The sequence below is a fragment of the Corvus kubaryi genome, unplaced genomic scaffold (assembly GCF_017639235.1).
Source record: "Corvus kubaryi isolate FWS band 111438036 unplaced genomic scaffold, C.kubaryi_AGA036_p1.0 split2-37374, whole genome shotgun sequence".
In the NCBI taxonomy this organism is placed as follows: Eukaryota; Metazoa; Chordata; class Aves; order Passeriformes; family Corvidae; genus Corvus; species Corvus kubaryi.
This window is the reverse complement of record NW_024582082.1, coordinates 3,456,621-3,475,118: the sequence shown is the minus strand read 5'-3', so window position 1 is coordinate 3,475,118 and position 18,498 is coordinate 3,456,621. Positions and strand designations below refer to the sequence as shown.

Below are 18,498 nucleotides of genomic sequence, written 5' to 3'. Positions count from 1 at the left end.
GAGCAAAACTTAGCCTAGGCCAAAAATAAGAGAGAAGTAATACAATTCATGTTTAAATACAGATGTATTTGATGTGTCCTCTAATTGAGTGCATGATGGAGTACATAGAGTATTAACTACATGAAAAAGAAAATCCTCAAAGGGTTGTAGAAGAACAACTGGAATTGATAAAAGAAGTGTCTGCCAAACTGAGGTCTGATTTTGGCAAAACTAAGATATTACAATTCTGCAAATGTTCAGAAAAACAAATTTATAAACCAAATATAGGGACAGTTTGGATTCTGATACTACTGTGGAATGAAAAAGTTGTAATATAATCCTGTGCTGGATCATACTGCTTCCAGCCATGATCCCATTGGAAATTGAACTAATAACTGTATTTTAAATGATGGGACAGTTGTGGAGCCTTTATTAAATCTTTGTATGTTTATAACAACATACTTAAACAAACTTTGAGTCACTAATACAGGGCAAAATCCTGGCTCTTCAAGCAAAAATCCTAGTCAGTTAAACAGGGTTTGACTATTGCTGAGGTCTTTAATAACATCCATCAGTGGTAAAACAAAAACAAACAAGCAAACAAACACAAAACTTATCTACATCACCTCCACTCTTCTTATTTCTCCAAAACTGCACAAAAGAGATCAATCCCTTCAAGGAGCTCAGTGAAAAATCTGACTGCAAGACTCAAAAGCAAAGAACGCTGTAAAATGAAGTTGAGAAACCTCTAGTTGTGAACTGTTTGCTAGTACTTCCTGACATCATAATGACCTCCTTGTGCACATTCTACCAAATGAAAATCACATCATTTAAGACACACTGATCAGAAAACAATGAAAACACACACCCTATCAACATATGCTTTGTTTAAGGGTATCCAATTATTTGCAAAGAAATCTTGAATTTGCATGGTCAGCAAAAAAGCATTGAAAATAAAACGTCAGTTGTTTCCTAATGACTACTGCTTTATAGCTTTCCTCTGTCATACGTAATCTCTTCCCTGCCCGCTAAACCAAACAGTGATGGACGGTGGAGTCCATCACAAAAGAAAAGATTTGTCTGAATGAGCTAAGAGAGCAGGTTGCAGCACTCCTCTGATTAACACCGAGTCTGCCACAGGCCAGTTCAGTCTGGCACAGCAAACCAGCAGCTCCTGTGGTTCAGGCACGGCACTGGCATCTGCCATGAGACAACAACTGTTTCACTGTATATTGAAGTCCATTCCAAGAGCGAAACCATGGGCTCAGTCCAAGAGAACCTCAATGCTTACTTATCAAAACACTGATTTTAGAGTTCGTTTTCAAGCAAATGAAGTTGGACCAACCAGTTAATGTGGAGCATTGTTGTGTTTTTGCATCCAACACAATGGGGAGAATGAAGAAAACCCTTTGGCATAGGAGGGGAAACTAAGAACACACAAGTCCTATAAAAGATGTTTCAGCTGACCCAATTTCTTTGCCAATGACAGAATTTTAACATCATAAAACTGAGCCTTACTGCTCTTTAAGTTGGGAAACAAGACATCCAGTAGGAAGTCAATTATTTTGAGTGTCCACATGCTACAAATGTAAGCAGCAAGTCAAGGTCCTGTCAGTGAGGAGGACTTCAACGAGTGAGAGGAAAAACTCAGTCTGCCTGCTGAGTACTCCAAGTCCACTGAGCACTCAAATCATCTGGTCACTAATCCCTTGTCTTTCCTCACTGTAATGCAGCGGCCTGAAAAGAGAAACCCACTTCATTCCTAGTAAAGTTTCACCTGAACACCCACTTTCCACAATTTGCCAAAGACTTTCAAATTAGAAAGGCTTCAACAGTACTGACAGCAAATATTGCATGGCTGGGGAACCACGAGTCTGACAGTGAGTCAAGCTCACTGTGCTGTGCAACTGCACTGGCTGAGACCGAAGAACCACGAACACCACGGCCCTCTCCTCACAGTAAGCAATGGTATGGTCAGGGAAGGGAATTGGAGGTAGTGTTCCCCTCCAAAGAACTTCCAAGGCTCCAGTGGTCTTTGGATCAAAGATTTCCCAAGCCAGGCATGCCTTTATACAGAATTTTATCCGCTTTTCCAGCTGCCTTGCCTTTACAGATAAATGGTGCTGTCCTGAAAGGGAGGAACTTAGGAGATCATGGGACCAGGCCGAGCTTGTTAGTAGACAGGGCAGATGTCATATGTTTTAGAAGGATGTTGTCCAAAAATTACTCTTGAAGAGATATCAGATAACACTTAATAATATTTTCTTTTGGAAGTCAATGTGGGCTTTCATCAGACACAGGAGAGCCCAACCCTTTATCAAATGTGCAAAGCAAATGAGAAAGAGGAAAAGAGATGAGCTGTGTACAGCAGTAAGGGCTGAAAGGTAAAATCCCTCTTTGTCACACTGCAAACAGGGAAGTTTGGGGGCCATCAGGCTGCACATGGAGAAGAGGTGTAGGTGTTACTCTTGGCCAGCAAAGGGCCCACACTGCCAGGAACACGCGGGTCCTACAGCTGTCTGGAAGCTCCAGCCTGGCTGGGAAAGACCTCTTTCCAAGCAGGACAGCAGGCCTGTGGAGAGCATTACTCAGCTGATCAGCAGGAAAACTGCCAATGGAAAGAGAAACTTTCCTTCTCACAGCAAGAAAAGCAAAAAATCTGTGAACTGCTGATGGAAACAGATGGAGATGTTGGCCAAGAAGTGGAAAGAGCTCAGCTGGGAAAATATCCCCCAGGCAAGGGGACACCACAGAGGGTGACGAGGACAGTCTGCCCTACAGAACTAGCCAAGGCCTTTTCTCTGGGGAACTCAACATCTACCAGTGTTGTAAAATTTCCTTCCTTTTTCTGATTCTGCCTTCATTTCTTCTCCACTCCCTTCCTTCTTAGATGGAAGCAGCAAAAAAAAAAAACCTAGATAAAAATAGAAGACAACAGAGTTGCACCTACCATTCATACAAAGACACAAAGCAGAGCAGAAAGAATTGGTTGAAAGCCAGAGAGGTCTCGGAACCTTCTTTGCTACCTGTCCTATCCTTTGGGAAGTTATCAGTGTGATGTTCAGTTCTCTCATATGAACACACTGAAGAACAAGTCATTCATGAAGCTGAGTGGAAAGTCCTTCAAATACTTGTGGAGATTGTGGGGCAAGGAAGAAGTATGTAATTTTTTTTTCTTTAACAATGACAAAGTTATCTTGGAAGAAAACTGCAAATTTATATTTTACCCAAACTTTTCAAAAATGTTCAAGTTGCCAGCCCATGTGAAAAACACACTGGTATCACACATGGAATGGTGTCTCCCCTTAAAGAACTCTTTTATTTATCTGATATTTGGCATCACTGGCTACAACTTTGCAAAAGTGATGACGAGCAGGTACTTGATAAGAACATAAGAAATCTAGGCTGGTCAGAAGCTTGGGACCTTTCCTAACTCATCCATTAGGTGGTGCTCCAAGAGTACCAACAGAGAAGGCTTTGCAGCTCTTCAGTAGCTAGCTCCAGGAGGAGCAGAAATATTCTTAACATGACAGGCTTCAAACTATGGCAGCAAAAGTTGGACCATAGCACACATTCAGGAAACAATTTAACATATGACTTTCCCTTCCTGAATGTGTAAATTCTCTGCAAAACACACTGTTAACATCGCTTCTACTTGGCACTTCTATTGTTCATTGGGTATTGGATTAGAACTTCTGTATTCTTCTCTCATCCTGAACAAGACAAGCAAAAGATAAATAAATACAATTATTGAATGTCTATGGTAACCAAACTAACAAAAATAGCTCATTCAGCAAACTGTCATTTTGCATTCAAAGGATTTGTAAAGCTTTCTTATGGCAGAAGTTTGTAAACATTTTTCAGTCTCTAACTCTGCATAATTGTAAGCAGATCAGGAATACAAAGCACTGTTTATGCTATCAGCCAGCTCCATATTCTTCAAGGTCCCAACAAAACACACTGGGAAATTATAAGCTCTAAGTCTAATACATAAATAAGGGAATTAAAAAATTCACCCAGATAAAAAACAGGAGAGGCAATATCTCTTCTCTTTATCCCCATATGAAACATCTGAAACAGTGCAAAAATATGAACAGCTGCCAAAATGCTATATCATGTGTAGGTTCTGGCCTTGCAACTCAGTCTGTGCAGAACTGGTTACTGGATAGGGCCAAATGCTGGGGTCAACAACTCCACGCACATTTGTAAGGTCAGGGCTTGTTTCCTGCTGATTCTTTCAGGTCTTCTCCATCTACCAATGTCAGTGGAAAAATAAGATACTCAGCTCACATTTGTGACCTAGTACAAGGAGAGGCTGAAGGAGGCTCAGGAAGATCTCAATGTATATAAATACCTATTGGTCAGGGAATAAAGATGACTGAGACAGTCTTCTCAGTTGTATCCAGAGAAAGGAGACAAGGCAATGGGCAAGAAAAATACCCTTTAGGGGTATTACTGTAGTTTTACCGTAAGAGTGGCCAAACATTGGGAAGGGTTGTCCAGAGAGGTCATTGAGTCTCTGGAAATATTCAAAACCCAGCTGGACAAGGTCCTGAACAACCTGCTCCAGGTGATTCTGCTCTGAGCAGGACAGTTGGACTAGATGATGTCCAGAGGTCCATTCCAAGCACAGCTGTTCCATGACACCTCAACGTGCAGCTAACAACCTCCTTGCATTGCCAGGCACAGGTGTGCTCAGCCAGAGCCTTTGCACCTTCCTGGAGAGGCTGAGGTAAGTGGAGGTGCTCATCCCTTTCCCTCCAGGGAAACAGCAGGGTCAACAGCAAACTAGTAAGGACAAACACCAGATTTAAGGGATAAACCTGATTTGTGCTTCCAAGGCTGCCCTCTGGGAACAGAGAGAAGAACCTGACTCAGACTGAACCAGCACTTCCCATCCTGGCTGAACCAAGAACATCTCCCCTGCTTGCATCAAGCTTAGACATGAAAAGGTCAGATGGCACAGATAAAGAGAGCATCATTTTATGAAAAGATCGAAGGTAAAGTCCTGTCCCAAATGAAGGCAGCAGGAGGTCTGCTAATATTTTAGACATACAAAATTGAAAAGTTCTTCTGGGTTGAACAGTCCTGTCCTATGAGGCTGCAGGTGTCCACCCCATAGTACCTTCTACCTGAACTGCCATCCTAAACTCATTTGGGTTTTCTTCCCTCCTCTAAGCTATTTGAAAGGCTCTTTGCATTGGTAGTCAGTTTCCTATTTCACTCTAACTAAGTAAACACATGGTCAGAGTCCAACCACTTGTTAAGGTGCCAACAGTGGTTTACAGCTTACGTGGGTTTTCTCTCCCTACTGGTTGCATTTCCAGATGCTATGGGACAGATCCAGCATCCCTCAGCCCATCCCACCCTGTTCCAGGCTGAATACAGGCCACTTGGGCTGTGCATGGTGCCAGAGGAAAGCTCAGGGGTGTCCTGCACTGCCACATTCACATTTCCCAAGAAATAACCCTCACAAATCCTCAGGTGGTTGCATTTATTGAAACACTGCAGTTCTTAAAAAATTCTTTCCAAGTGTTTTTTCATTAATCACTGTATTAAATACACCCATCCCAGCTAACGTGCTTTCCTCTGTGCCGTGCAAGGGCAGCTCATCTGCACACAGAGTCACCATTGTCAATGGACAGAGCGTGGGGCTGGAGCCAGGAATTTATGAGGTCTTATCCCCAGCCTGCCAGTGGCCTTCCGTGTGGCCTTGGAAAATAACACTTAGCATCTTTGTTTTTTTAGCTGTAAAATGGGAATAATAATCTTTATTCATTCACCTCAAAGAGGTGATGAGAGGATTTTATGCAGTGCTCAGTATTTAAGTGTTTCCAAACATTTTAGAATAACCAGTCAGGTTTTTTAAATGCATGTTCAGCTCATCTCTTGCAACCTCCTCTGCACTTGGTGCTCGTGGTTGCTTTGCTTATTTCACTGAGTATTCTAGAGCTAGCTGGATTACAGAGCTGTTACAACCAAAATAGGTCTAAGTGGAATAATTCGCACAAACATTGAATTATATTTATCTCAAATGTATCTGCAGTTGCCAAAATTTGGAACCAATCTTCCTACTACTGAAGTCAAAAAGGCAGAATTGAGCCAGCTCATCTTTTTCCCATTTGAAGAAAAATGCACTGCATGTACCCTGTTCACTTATTTGCAGTATCCCATCACATCAGAAAAGCCAGCAACTTTGGAAGTCGATGTCAAGAAAATGCAGAGAAATGCATTGTGGCTTCTAAAGCCAACACGGATCTGGAGCAGCCTTTTAAGAGCATATTTTTCTGTCCTAATGATGGAATTGATAAATGAGTGGGCAGCAGCAAGGCACAGCTGAAGCCTTCACATCAGTCTCTGGTACATCATTTGTTGAAAGTACTACAAGAAAAGTGGGGAGTCAGGGAAAGGCTGGCAGCTCCAGCAAAATATTGCAAAGCTACCCCAGCCCCAGCCCAGACACACTCTGCCTGCACCAGAGCCCAAGCCTGGTGCTCTTGGCAGGGCTCAGCCTGCCACCCCCTCAAAGTCCTGAGGTGACAATTCACACAAAGTGCTAATTCAGTAAAACCATGTCACATCTTTTGAATTCATCCCTGAAGTAATTTCAGCATGTGATCACCAAGGAATATCTTCAATTTTTTCATTTTACCAGGGCAATTAATTCTATTCCTGAAATTACTGAAACTTCTGCATGTACAGTTGCCTGTGTTTGAGAATATTAAAAAATAAGTCCATTTGAAGGAGTGGAGTACCTTCAAACAAGAACCAGCGAAAAGTTGGTTGCTATGCAACTCAAGTATTGTCCATATAATTCTTATCAGCAGATGACATATTGTATAAAATAATATAATCATCTAAAAAAATCCACAATACAGCAGAAGACTGCTCAGGGGTGGAGAATTGGCAATAATTGAGAGTGCTGTCATAAACCTGACGTTGATGGTGCATTCTTCATCAATTACAGTACTATAATGTAATTATTATGATTATTTAAATGGCACCCTTGATAATATGTATAAATTGCCTGCAGTGAAGCAAATGAATCTGAAGGTATCAGCTCCATGCTTTCAAAAGAAATGCTTACTCAAACAAGACTGGGATAACATTTTCATGTTGTGAAGCCAATCAGGCTGCTTAATTCATGCACTGCCTTAACTTGTACATGTACCCTACTTAATACTATGTATTTTGAATAGATATATTCCTGAAAATTGTTAGTGCTGGTGTGTGGGATAGTAAAATATTCAAGGCTTTGTTCTAATTCCTCAGAACAGGTTCAGAAAATAAGAACTATACACTTCTTCTCTCTGCTTTTCCACTGCTAAATTATCCCAAACCTCTAAAGAAAAATCTCCTCACCTTCTACTCACTGGTACTAGTCCTCTGATCAGGAGCTTTAAAAACATGAACATAAAAGGATGTATTCTTAAACAGCCTGGCATGTAGGTCCCCACACCATAAAGTAGAAGAGCTCTGAAATTGTATCTTTTATATGTTCTTTATACTATTTTTAGAAAGCCATAGATTGTCTTTCATGTAAACAAGAATCAGATACAGAAATGCAAGAAAAATTATCTTTGAGGCAAGCTTGTGATAGTAGAATTATTCTATACCAGCAGGACAACTCAGAAGCTAAAGCACTGTCCACTGTAGACTATGGATGTAGAATCCAGAAGCAGAATGTCCAGAAGCAGATTACACAGACCTGCAAATGCTGCTTCTGTGATGTGGCCGAAAACCCACCAAGAAATGATGGCTTTTGTCCTCCACCCCAACTCTCATCTCTAAAGGATATGAAACTGGTAACTTTCAAATTATAAATGGACAAGGCTTTGCTCTTCACAAGAAAACAGAGATCCTTAAGATGGAATGATGACTGCTGTAGCCACTGTCTGCCATCAGGAAAATGGCAGAAGTTACCAGAGCTCAGACTGGTGTAGATCTATAAGGCTAAAGATGGACACACATAAGGATTATGCAATTCCCTGTGAATCCCTGCGAAGAAGTGACTAGCCCAGGTACTAATTCTGCTGGCTTCCACCACTATCACAACATCAGGTTTGTAGAGATGCATAAGTCAATCTGCAATCAAATTTTTGCCATTACAGCAATCACAAAGATATTTCAGCTATTTTGTAATTCAATGTTAACTACACACTCCATGAACTTTCAATCACAGAATGGCAAATATTACCTTTTTCAGCTTTTATTTTAGGACATACATCTGATTAAGCTTATCCAAAATGCATAACTACCTCATCACCATCATCACCGCAGGAAAAGCAGAGATGGATTGGTGTGTTTAGTTCTCAGATGGGTAAGCTCCAACGGAAAAATTTAACCCACATCCAGGTAATCAGTCTCCAGCAGAGTCCAGACTAAACCTCAGAGCTCCCTCATTTGCACCAGGGAGGAAAATTCCCAGCTGATATTGAGCAGGGTAAACTGGTGAATGCCAGTGGAGCTTCACTACTGACACCACCTGCACTGGCTCTTTGCTGACTGCATTTCAGCAACTTCCATGAACAGACATGGAGTCATCCAGAATCCAGGTTAACTACAGGAACGTGCAAATGCCAGCAACTCCAGTCACAGGAAGGTACATTAGGCTTTAGCACCCTGCTCTGAGCAGCTGGGCCTGATGCTGCACTGGAGACCACTAAAGTCACGTGTCCTTAACCAAAGCAGTTACCAACATACTTGAAATGCCCTGTTCCTGTTTCCATGGAATCTGATGTTGACTTGGCAATAACAGGACACAGGTACTGAACAGATCAATACTTTTGAAACCCATTTAACATTTTGTTCCTCTTTACCCAAGTTTTGCCTGTGGAGCAGCCCCTTCTACAGAAACTGAGAGAAAGAACACTTGATGTTTTTAATTACAGATTTGATCTGCAGAGCTCTTGCCTTCTGGCCCCTATACCACAGAACTCCCATTTAACTTTAAGCACATCTTTAGTTCCACTGATTATAAGCACAACTATAAACAAATTCTTAGAAAGAGGCTGTAGCCATCAGCACCATGCAGAGCTGACCTTGTGTGTACTGTTACTTACATACAGTTCTACCAGAGCATGCTATGTTTTCTTAAGGACCTAAAATGTTCTGTATGTTTCATAGACTATTCCAAACATCTGAAAAGACAGACTGTCAGAGCTAAGCAGTAACTCTAAATGACACAGGGAAACCCAGAAGAAATTGAAATTATTTGAAATGTAAAGTTCAATTGATAAACAGATATATATATAATCATGAAAGTTCTTTATATTCATGGACTGGTAAGGATAATACATATGAATTAAAATACAAAACAAATACATGTCACCAGTAACTGCACTGTTCATAAAAGAATGAAGTCTATAGGTATTGATGTCCTCCATTTAAATTAACCTTTCCTTACCTTGCCGTAGCTCAGCAGGATTATCCTCACCAAGACAACGTTAATGTGAGCACCCAGGGACTCATCATGATAAATTTCATTAACCTGCAAAAGAGTTCAGCACTTTAACAATGGTAACTATGAAGACAGTGATACAGTCGGTACCTTTTATGCTCTATCATTAGGCCAGACACCACTTTGTGATCGTAGTTAGAACATGAAAAATTCCACTAATGAGAGAGGGAATGTTTTTTTTTCCAAACTCTGTTGTAGTCTCCCAACAGGCCATAATTTAGGGAATCATTTAAAATAAACATATACTCAGAGATTTCAGATTAGCAGGTATACAAGTGCCAGCCTAACTGGACTTGGAGCTATCATGGTGTGCCCATATGATGCAGCTGAGCTGACCCATGTGTGCCCACTGGAGCCTGGGAATCCATGCAAAATCCCAAATATCTTTCTGCTGAGCAGGACCATGCATAGGGAAGGGGATGAATGAGCAGAGAGACAGGACCTCTCTCCCAGGAGCCATTCACCAGATCAGCTCAGCTGCACCCTGTAACTCTTCCATCTGGGACACATCACATCACACTCTGCCAAGAGGATGTACCTCCCCGAAAAGCTGGTCAGGCACATGGGCTGGCTTTATTGTGTGTCAAAACTCATCAGTGTTAAACTTTGCAAGCAGAACAAAAGCTACAAAATGCCAGCAAATTAAAACTGTCTTCTTTTTTATATATACCAGAGCTACATAACTGAACACGCACACGGGGAAATCACCCCAGGAACACTGAAAAGAAAACCGTAAATATTTAGAGTACAGAATGAAATGTGGATGAATAATGATTACTTAGGAAACACTGCTACAAGCAAGCTGGGCAAATACTAACTGTTAAAGAGGCTGATTTAAGTATTCGGTGATGAAGACTGCATGAGACTTGGCCAAATGGCAGGAGTTTAGCTTTACAAATTAGAAGAGGCAGATGAGATCCCTGCAAGGCAAGCTCCTTTTCTTAAACCTCCTTCCCTCAGTAAAGGTTGCACCAAACTGAACTGCTTTGCTGGTTGGACCTAGATTTCATTTATTCCTACAAACGAGATTCATTACTTCAAGCTAATAAATAACTTTCAGGGAACCTTCCATTTGAAACATGGTAAATAATGTCCTGCTACTTCAATCAGCCCCAGTTTTAATGGCCCATATTTTATCTCTTCAAAAATCATTAAAATTAAATACATCAGTGTAGGTTTTGCTAAGCAATCCCCACTGACATTTTAAAGCGAATTTTAATTTGTTTCATCAGTATTTTTTGACAGAAGAGCCTTATTTTATGCCTGGTAGACATCCAGGTTTTCAACAGTGCTGAGTGTCCTGCTGAACCACAGCTCCAGGAGGAGGCTCACACCCTCCAGGGACACCTGGGGAACATTCTGGGGGATGCCTGGGACCCAGGCTCGTTACTGGTTGATGTGTAAGCGGATCCTTGGATTAAGATGATGGATGAGGAGCCCATGGCTATGAGTGGCTTCAGGGGCTTCTGTTTTTGTTGCAGTGTAGAAGGAGCTGGTTATGTTCAGATCTGCTTTGTAAACAACCCCTCTAGAAATCAGATCATCTCTTTGCATGTTTAAATGAGACTTTAGAAGACTAACTTTATATTCTGAAATTTTAAAAACTCTCTTATTTTTACTTTGAGGACCATTGCTGAACACAGGTTATAAAGAGGTAAGACATAAACATATTTTGCTTTCCAAAAATTTTTTCACCCAGGAAAAAGACCCTTGAATGTTGTCAAGGGAGGCAGGGATATTTAGCTCCTTCTTTGTGTGGTGGGAGAGAGCACTCACATCAAGAATATGAGGTTGAAATAAGCTGTAAACTACCTGTACATGAAATGAGTACTAAACAAAAACTGCTGTGTATAGAGGACAGTAAACACAGCATGTAAATAAGTATTTAATTAGTTCATAAAGCATAATCCAAATTGGTGCACACTGCTCTCTCATTAACTTCCTGTATTTAACCTAAGCCTCTTTTAACAATCGTTGAGTAACCGAACAACTGTATCGCTGTCGTGTGCCAAAAGGAAACTTGGCTTGAAAACATTGATGGAACAGAATTAAAACATTGTTTGACTATTCATGCAAATGACATCTAACAAACAAACTGAATGAACAGAAAAGCACAAGCACTGTAAAAAGCTGCTTGATTCTCCTGGGATCCTGGATTTTCTGCAAGACAGTGGGCCAATTCAAAGCTCTGGGTCTTGGTTTCATTAATAAGGATGAGCCCAAGCCCTCATCACACAGCATCTTTCTCTGAGCTAAACTGTGGTTTGCTAGGAGTGTCTCACTGCACACAGATAATGTGCTGAAATAGATGCTTTTCTCTTTCTTCAGCACAGCCTAAATCACACCTATTTGTTTCAGGAAGCTGTTAGAGATACAAGATCCAAGCGAATGTTGTGCTCTCAAAGGTTCGTGAAAAGTGCACACACTGAAAGGGCCACCACAATCCCTAGTTCAGATTCTCCATATTTCCACCTCTTATTCTAACAGGAAAGCAGAGTCAAGCTAATGCAGCTCAATGTATCAGGCAGAAAATTACCAACCAGCCTGTGCAATCAGAAAGCTTCAGGCTTGAGAGCAACTTAAACTTTGAAACCTATTTTGAAAGCAGAGACAATCAGACAATGGAGATACATGTTCAGATGTCTGTGCAATAAATACACACGGCTGTGAAAAAGAGTTCAAGTACTTTTCCAGCACTGCATCTCCATGTACTTCAGCAGGACATTCTGATTAATACCAACAGAAGAAAAGCCAGCGTCAATCTCCTGTTGTTCTTAGATCAGTAAGTCCAAAAGTAAGTTGCTGCACAGGAAAAAAAAATGTATACAGAGACCATCCCAAAATCCCAGCTCCTGAACTGAAGGCAGTGAATGCATTAAATCTTGGTAGATGTCCTATAGTGATTCAGCATTTATAGAGGGTGATGAAGAAGGCTGGGTAAATCTCAAAGAATTCAAAGCACAGTGAAACACTGTAAAGAGACTTTCATCAAGCTATTGTAGTTTGCGAACTATTTTGGGATATCTTTGGTTTCTTTTTCTGGGATATTTCAAAGGAAAACATGCATTTCTATTTAAAGTTTCTGTGTAGAAATCAGGCTGGCACAGATTGGTGCTACATAAGAAAAACAAAGACTTTATTTACTTTTTTTCATCTGTCCCTCTCTGCTAATTTTATAATTCTTCTGCCTTGAGCAAGTTTCAAGTCAGCACAGTAAGCACATAGAATACATCAAAAAGCCAAAGGCAAGCCAAGCGCCTGTGAGGTGTCTCATGCTTGGTAAAAGAAGCACTGGAAAGTTTTGATTACTGAGCAAAGCAGGGCCCAACCCTAAAAGGGAATTTTGAAAGCTCCTGTAACACAAATAGTAATCAACAGCCTGCAGTTCTGCTAGTCTTGGTGCAGAGCAGGTTACATGCTGATAGAGCTGGCAGGATTTTTAGGGAAAGTCAGGTGGTTCCCTGGATCCCCAATTAAACCAATGCGCCATAGGAGAATAATCTGCATATTTTGGCAAATCATCAGCAAACTAATTCATGCAGTTTGAAGGAGTTCCCAGCCTTGCAGAGTTTGTTAGTATCTGCTATGCAAAAGGCAGATCATTTCATCACAATGCGGCTCCTGAACCATAAACCATCGGGTTCATCCTGAGGCGGCTCCATGGATTGCTCCTTACGCCCGGGTAAGCACTGCTCCCTCGGGCTACCGAGCACACACCCCTGTTGGACATTCAACAGCTTCAACCTCGGGCTACATCAGTGTCAAACGGCCCCGACCCAGTGACAGCAGCAATCAGAGGGCACATCTGACCATTTGGAGAGGGCACAAACCAAGAGCCATCTGGTTTTGCAGCCACCACAAATTGCTGATCCATCCGAGCTGATTAGCCTGCCCTTTGATCACCCAGCATCCTTACACAACTACTGTTGCAGAAATTACTGATGGCTATGTGCTCCCAGGCAGAGCTGAGACCATGCATGGATCTCTGCCAGAGTGATACTGGAGGAGCTGGAGAGCATCAGTTCCTTCCCTGTGGGATGGCAGAGCTCCTGGCAAGCCATTGTTAGAGCCCAGCCCAAGATGCAGCTCATTCATCAGATCATAATTGTCTGCAGCAAAGCCTTGGTGCCTGGTGGGCATCCAGTGATTGTCTATTTCTGTAAGAAACGTCTGTTTTGAATTACAGAATAGGAACCAGAAATGTCATGGTGGATACTGAGCATAAACTTCTGTAATCTGACCCTCCCAAAAGCGTTCCCCTCTCACTTTATTTTTCTGTGGTCCCACTTCAAACACCACTATGCTCTTAGATTTTCATCACCTCCTTTATGCTTTTGAAGATTCCAAATGAGCATTTCTGACATTCCCAAAGCTTTATCTTAATCTCACAGGAATAACATTACATCAATTCCTCTGGTGGATGTGCTATGGTCACACAGAAAGTCATAAGGCAAAATCAAGGGCTCCTAGTCTCCCTTTCTAGTCCTTACAAGGCATTTCCTCATTTCCTCAGAGAGGAACTCTTTTTTTTTTCCTGAAATCTTTGTTGAGCATCACAAGGAAAAAAGAAGAATGAAAGCACACAACACACATGAAACTTAAAGGTCAAACTGTGATCTCACATTTGGAAAACATCTATCATTCTGCTCAAAACCACATACACCAGGCAGTTTTACAAGAGCTTGGCAATGTACATTGCAAAACAGAGATAAGAATCTCACATTTTCTATGCAAATATGAGTCTGAGTCCTGATTTACCTTCCCTGGTGTCAGAGTCAGTAGATGTTACCAAGTCCAAGTTAGCTGCTTCTGATCAAAATGAAAAACATTCCCCAGCAGATGTGTTGGCAAGGCACTAGGTAGCTTCATGTTACGGGTCTCTATCTCATCTTCGACTGTAACATTGGCTTTAGAAAGGTCATAGACTTTGTTTTCTGACTTCATGACTAATTTATTTTTCTTAGTTCCTCCCGCAGGCTCTTGGAACTTTTCATTCTTGCTCATAAACCACTCCTGTGAGAAGTTTCTCTAAACACTGTAAATTACCTTTGCACCAACAGACTCAGTATTTTTCTGAATTACTGTCTCAAGATCACGTTAATAAAATCAACTATAGCATCATAAAATAATTAAGGAGACTGATTTATCACTTTACTACAAGGGATAGGGGTGTGGTGTCAAAGTAATAAATATGATGACCTCTTGAATTCTAAGTGGTTTGGTTAAGAAAAGCATCCAGAAGTTGAAAGCTGATCCTAATTATCCACACTCCATCACACAAACCACACTGTCACAACTCAGAAGTCCCTGGCTGAAAGGGACTAGCTTTGTGGCTAAAGCTCATGTTGGTATTTGGAGTAAAGGAAAAAATCTGTCTTTTAACAGTACCTACCCTCTACCTTGAGGACGGTACCAAAACCTGTGTGATAGGGCAGCAAGGCACATTCCAGTTACCAATAATGAGCAATGCTCACCTAATTGACACTGGGAATACTATCCCTGTGAAAATGAGCACAACCTCTAAGAGTTCTGAGAGGGTCTCTCCTGCAGGAGCCCCTGAATGCCCAATCACAATTACAGCTTCCGCTGTAGGGTGGCAATCAAGATAATGAACAAAAATAACCTCATGGAGGCCTCTTCAGACACTGTTCACACCAGCCACAGCTACTGGTTTATAATGAACAGTCAAAAGGTGGAGTTAACTCACATACATATATTTAAACTTTCAAACAAGCTGTAATTCAGCTACTGACAGCTCAAGTCCCTCAGATGAATAGAGTTGGACTTACATTTGTTATTTGTGGAACTTCTTAGAGTTAGTTCAAATTTAAAGTGCCCGTATTAAAATAAACTTATTTTAAATAATGAGCATTGGAGCTTATGAATTATTTAATTTTCAAAAATCCAGTCAAATTCTGCATTATTGAACTATCCTTGCTGTCTAAAAAAAATGCTTTTTAGTTTAAAAAGCGTGATTCTGAAGATAGGGAGCACCATTATTTCAATGTATTCAATCATCACTTTCTTTTTAACAGCTTGAATTAGACATGCTTTCAGGTTTTTATCCAACTGTCAGTTAGAAACCGATGGCATTTCTGCCCTTTCCTCTCATTAGGGACTTGCTGTTCTGTACCTGCAAATCTTCATCCCTCATCAGCCAGAGATATGAGAGCAGAAATCTCATCTATAATAGTAGTATCATGTACATCCTATTAAAGAGGACAGATAACACATTCAACAGCGCCTCAGGGCCACAATTTCAAAGACATGTGTAGTGCTGAAAGATGCAGGTGAAAGACTCCAGGGACTTTCCAAAGCCCCCAGCTGCATAACTCTCATTGATTTCAGTTATTCAAATGAAAAGTTGTTTAATGTATTTGTTCTGGAGTTGAAGTTTCACTTGAAGGCCGGGGGATACAAAATCCCATGAGTTAATTTTTAATTCTGATTCTCACTGATTTCAAAAGCAAGTAAATGACTAAATACTCAGATAAATCTAGCCCAGAGTGAGGCATAAATCCTATTTAGGGTCTATCTCCCTTTGAAATACCAGCAATTAGGCACTTAGCTACTTTGAGGAGATGGAGTTTGGTATCACAAATATTTTGGCCATATATCCATTACATGAATATATATAAATATTGTAATATCAGTCCTTTTACAGTAAAACAATGGAAAAGAAATTAAAATATTTTTTACCCCTGAAAATTGCTTAACCCTGGAAACTACTTTTAAGAGGGTTATGAAATGATCAGAGAATTTCAGCACCAGGGGTGGCTACCAACAACACCCACTTCAGAGTCAATGAACACTTTAGCTTGGAAAAGCTCTTTAAGATCATCAAGTCCAACCATCAACCCAGCACTGACAAGGCCACCACAACACCACATCTCCAAGCACCACATCCAAATATCTTCTAAACATCTCAAGGGATGGTGACTCCATCACTTCCCTGGGCACCCTGTTCCAATGCTGGACAACCCTTCCCATGAAGACATTTTTCCAAATATCCAATCTAAACATCTCCTGGAGCAGCTTGAGGCCATGTCCAGATCGCACTGCAGAGTCTCCCAGCCCTCCAGCAGATCAACACTCCCATCCACCTTGGTGCACCTGCACGTGTACCGAGGATGCGCTCAATTCCCTAATCCAGATCACTGATATTAAACACTGCTGGCCCTGGGGAATACCACTTTGGACTGGCTGACGACTGGATTTGGTTCCGTTCACCACCACCCTTTGGACTTGACCATCCAGCCAGTTTTTTCACCCTGTGATCAGTGCACCCATCCAAGCCATTCAACTCAATGACATCCATTCAGCACCCTTCTCCTCCTCCCAAAGCATCCTGCAGTGAAAACCTTTTCTTTCCCAACCAGCAAGGTAATTCTCCAATGCCACTTCTAGCCTTGCACTTTCCTAATGTTTCCCAAACCATTATACAAGCAGATAGAATTACTGGGGGTTTGAGATGCCTTCTTGCTGAAATTGAATTACCTTCTACGTTCTTGAGTAAGTAAAGAGCTACAAGAATCCACCCAAATATCTCTCCTCTGTAGCAATGCTCCTGCATGCTATAAATACAAAGTTAATTTGTGCAATGTGTGGGCTCACGCTTGGAAATGCAGAGGACTGTGCAGGCCAATATCCTTCCCAGGAAAAAACACAGCATGACGTACAAATGAAAATGGTGCAAGCGAGAGGCAGCCGAGGGTCTCTAAAGAGAAAATCATGGCATATTTTCCAAAGGTGACTGAATGTCCCCATGGTGCTGAGCAGACAAAAGAGACGAGGTCAAGAGAAACTAGAGTTCCAGAGGAAATGACTGGAGAATGAAAAAGAGGAGGCATGAGGCCGAGCTCACTGCAGTGGAACGGCTGGCGCACAGTCAGACAATACGTGGCTGCAGCCCAATGTGTTAAATCCTCTGGCATCTATCACCATTTGTTTGGGAGTGACTTCATTTCCAAACTTTGGGATAAATATTAGCACAGCTATTCAAGATATCCAGGACACCCAGCCCCTGTTTTTTCTCACTTCATGGCTTTTAGGTGTGGACTGTAACACATCACTTAAGCTGCACAAAACAGATTTTACTGAATTTGCAGTCATTGCACTGGGCTTGAAAAAAAAAAAGAAATATTGTTTTGATTGGGTTGGTGGTAGGGTTCCACCCATGATCCCTGGGAAAAGTTAGTTAAGGACAACTGTTCACGCCATCACACACAAGGAGATCAAACACAGCGGGAGAAGCAACCATGCTCAGAGTTGCTTCTGGGAAAGTAATGTCTTGCCCCAGGAGAGGCAATTCACCTAAGATTTATTACATTTTTGGAACCTCAGAAATTCAACTATTTGATCACCTGTTTTATCTCCAGTAAACACCTACACTATTATTTTACTTTGTTACCATGCATTCTTGATTATATGCTTACTACCTCGTTACCATACAAAGCTAATTGATTCTATGCCTTGTTACTACACGAAGCTAATTGATTGCATCCTAAAACCAGCAGGGTACACACAATCTGATGGTAATGAGAGGATCTCTGATTAGATTTAAAAATACAGCTGGAATTGTTTGTAGCTGTCTCTTCTTTTTCAGTGACCTCGGACCTACACATCTCATCAGAAACACACTGCATACATGTGACCCCCAACAGCCAGGGACCCCAAAGCCTTTTATATTGGGGTCATTTTCTAAATTAAAACCCCCAACTATTCAAAGAGGTAGAAGAGAGGACAATGGGGGAATCACTGTGAATCTCAGGAAAGAAGACCAAAGCCATGTTCTACACAGAATTATACCTTGTACCCATCTAGTAATGAGGGCAAGAGCTGGAGCTGCCTTGCCGAGGGGAAGGAGAGGTTCTGCACTGTGATGTCCCTTGACACAATACAGGTCCCCAGCACCACCATCTGCAGTAACAAAGTCCTCTTGCCTATCTGTGCTAGAGCTGGAAACAGCACTGGTTACCATCACCCACCCCTCTGCTAAAATACAAAGTCTAGAAACCAGCTGAGTTTTGAAGGAAAGAATAGGACAACACTGATGACTG

The 18,498-nt window shown here is 41.4% G+C and overlaps 1 protein-coding gene across 1 annotated transcript in view; it reads right to left on the bottom strand.

The window, feature by feature from the left end:
- Positions 1 to 18,498, bottom strand: part of LOC121658123 (A disintegrin and metalloproteinase with thrombospondin motifs 2-like) — a 177,625-nt gene that overhangs the window by 39,402 nt on the left and 119,725 nt on the right. Inside the window, exon 5 of the mRNA XM_042014622.1 lies at positions 9,386 to 9,469. Within this exon, the coding sequence (XP_041870556.1) occupies positions 9,386 to 9,469 (84 nt within the window). The remainder of the gene's footprint in view (positions 1 to 9,385; positions 9,470 to 18,498) is intronic.